General features: G+C 42.1%; 1 protein-coding gene across 1 annotated transcript in view; it reads right to left on the bottom strand.

Annotated features, from left to right (window-relative positions):
- The window catches only part of LOC105544451 (chromosome unknown open reading frame, human C11orf80), a 119145-nt gene that overhangs the window by 51915 nt on the left and 64672 nt on the right, over positions 1–2558 (bottom strand). Inside the window, exon 9 of the mRNA XM_011986962.1 lies at positions 544–739. Within this exon, the coding sequence (XP_011842352.1) occupies positions 544–739 (196 nt within the window). The remainder of the gene's footprint in view (positions 1–543; positions 740–2558) is intronic.

Raw genomic sequence — 2558 nt, 5'->3', positions numbered from 1 at the left:
CCTCAGCCTCCTGAGTAGCTGGGACTACAGGCACCCGCCACTACGCCCGGCTAATTTTTTGTATTTTTAGTAGAGACGGGGTTTCACTGCGTTAGTCAGGATGGTCTTGATCTCCTGACCTCATGATCCACCCGCCTTGGCCTCCCAAAGTGCTGGGATTACAGGCGTGAGCCACTGCACCCGGCCACATTCAATGGTTTCTTACTGTACAGAGAATAAAGTTCACAATCCTTAGTATGGCACTCAAGAGCAACCATATTCAACTCCAGACTACTTTTCTAGCCCCATCTCTTCCTCATGCACCATTCATTTCAGGCTTCAGTCATACTGGATTGTATGAAAAATGCATGGCATGTGTCACATTTTACAGTTTTCAGTTCCCTGGCAAAATTTTCAAGCTTGGCTTTCACATTAGATTATATGTTTTTACACAAATCATACATATTTGTAGATGCAGAATTCACATACTAAAGGCTTTCCTAAACTGGGATATAAAAACCCATTCTAAAGATAATTGGATGGAACTTTTCATCAAAAGGATATGGAAACTGAATAAATCCTGTTAAGCTGGTTGGAAGAAACCTTTGGGCTGGGGCACAGTGCAGCTGCTGGAGTCAGTATCAGTTCTCCCAACAAGTCCATGCCAGCCACGTCTTCAGGGATGAAAAGTATTACTGGATGTCCTAGCACAGGGTGAATTCTGCTGCAGTGTGATTCAATTGTACCAAAATTTGGTCTACTATCAGAAAACAGACAAGTCAAATTTAACATTTTTTCCTCTTAAGAAATTATTTAAAAGAACGTTCAAAATTATTTTTACAACCTCTAGCATATGTATAACCATATAATGTGCCATATCAGTTTTGTTGGAATAAATAACTTATGTCTCACTCAGGGAATCACAGCAATGGAAACAGTACAAAAATTGGCATTTCAGAGATGGTATCATGGCTCCTGCTTTTGCTGCCACTAATGGATGCTTCTTAGTTTCTCTTTTAAAAAGCATTTTAGACCCGGTATGGTGGCTTACGCCTGTAATCCTAGCACTTTGGGAAGCTGAGGCGGATGGATCACTTGAGGTCAGGAGTTCAAGACCAACCTGGCCAACATGGTGAAACTCCCTCTCTACTAAAGATACAATAGCTGGGCGTGATGGTGCATGCCTGTAATCCCAGGTACTCAGGAGGCTGAGGCAAGAGAATCGTTTGAACCTGGGAGGCGGAGGTCGCAGTGAGCTGATAATGGGCCACTGTACTCCAGCCTGAGCAACACAGTAAGACTTTGTCTCGAAAAATAAATATTATTATTTTATTTTATTAGAGATGGGGTCTTACTATGTTTACTAGGCTGGTCTCAAACTCCTGGCCTCCAGCAATCTTTCTGCCTTGGCCTCCCATAGTGCTGGGACTACAGGTGTGAGACATCATGACCAACCTGTTACTTATTCTCAAGTATATTTCCTCCACTAAAATTAATCTTTGGTTCTGGGCAAATTTTCAAATTCATTCAAAGGTCAGCATTGTGTGAGGGGGTCCATGAATCACAAATGGCCTAAAACTGGCCCCATGATACTTAGAAGTCTGCTCTCATACATGCTACACCTTCCGCTGAAGAGGTCTAAGGTTGCTGTTTGATAGTAACAATGAGAAAAAAATCAGGCCATCTTTCTCTCCTAGAAAGAATCTAGTAAAATTTTGTTACTTTCCAATAGCTCTTTTCTAAACAGAGAGAAAATAGTCAACGTGAGAGAGCTGATTAAGAATGAATTAATTAATTAGAGGAAATATTAATGAACCTTTTCCTTTATCTCTAATCAGGTCATCCAAGGAAACACATCTACAAAAATTGGCTCAGAGGCTTAAACTTCTGTCAGTGCAACTATGATGATAAGCTGCTACCTGTAAGGATTGTTTAGTATTAGAGGATCACTAAAGAAAGATATGGGGTGGGAAAATTATAACCTGTATATTAAATGACAAAAATGTTCTCATCTGAGGTATAATTTTGGGTGAGAATAAGAAAACAGACTAAAAACCAAGGGCAGTCTCTTTAAGCCTTAAGAGACTCTGACTACTAGTGTTGCCTCTGGGCACATAAGAGGCAGAAACTAATGAATAAAGACTAAATTAGGGCTGGACACAGTGGCTCACATCTGTAATCCCAGCTCTTTGAAAGGCCAAGGCAGGATGATTGCTTGAGTCCAGGAGTTTGAGACCAGCCTAGGCAACACCCTCATCTCTACAAAAAAAAAAAATTTTTTATTAGCAGCATATGGGCTGGGCGCAGTGGCTCACGCCTGTAATCTCAGCACTTTGGGAGGCCGAGGTGGGTGGATCACGAGGTCAGGAGATCGAGACCATCTTGGCCAACATGGTGAAACCCAATCTCTACTAAAAGTACAAAAAAATTAGCCGGGCATGGTCACGTGTGCCTGTAGTTCCAGCTACTCAGGAGGCTGAGGCAGGAGAATCACTTGAATCCAGGAGGTGGAGGTTGCAGTGAGCCGAGATCTGCACTCCAGCCTGGGTGACAGAGTGAGACTCCGTTCCAAAAAAAAA

This window comes from Mandrillus leucophaeus, unplaced genomic scaffold, assembly GCF_000951045.1.
Source record: "Mandrillus leucophaeus isolate KB7577 unplaced genomic scaffold, Mleu.le_1.0 Scaffold30, whole genome shotgun sequence".
NCBI classification, from domain to species: Eukaryota; Metazoa; Chordata; class Mammalia; order Primates; family Cercopithecidae; genus Mandrillus; species Mandrillus leucophaeus.
Note: the sequence above shows the minus strand (reverse complement) of the source record. Positions and strands in the feature narration are given on the sequence as shown.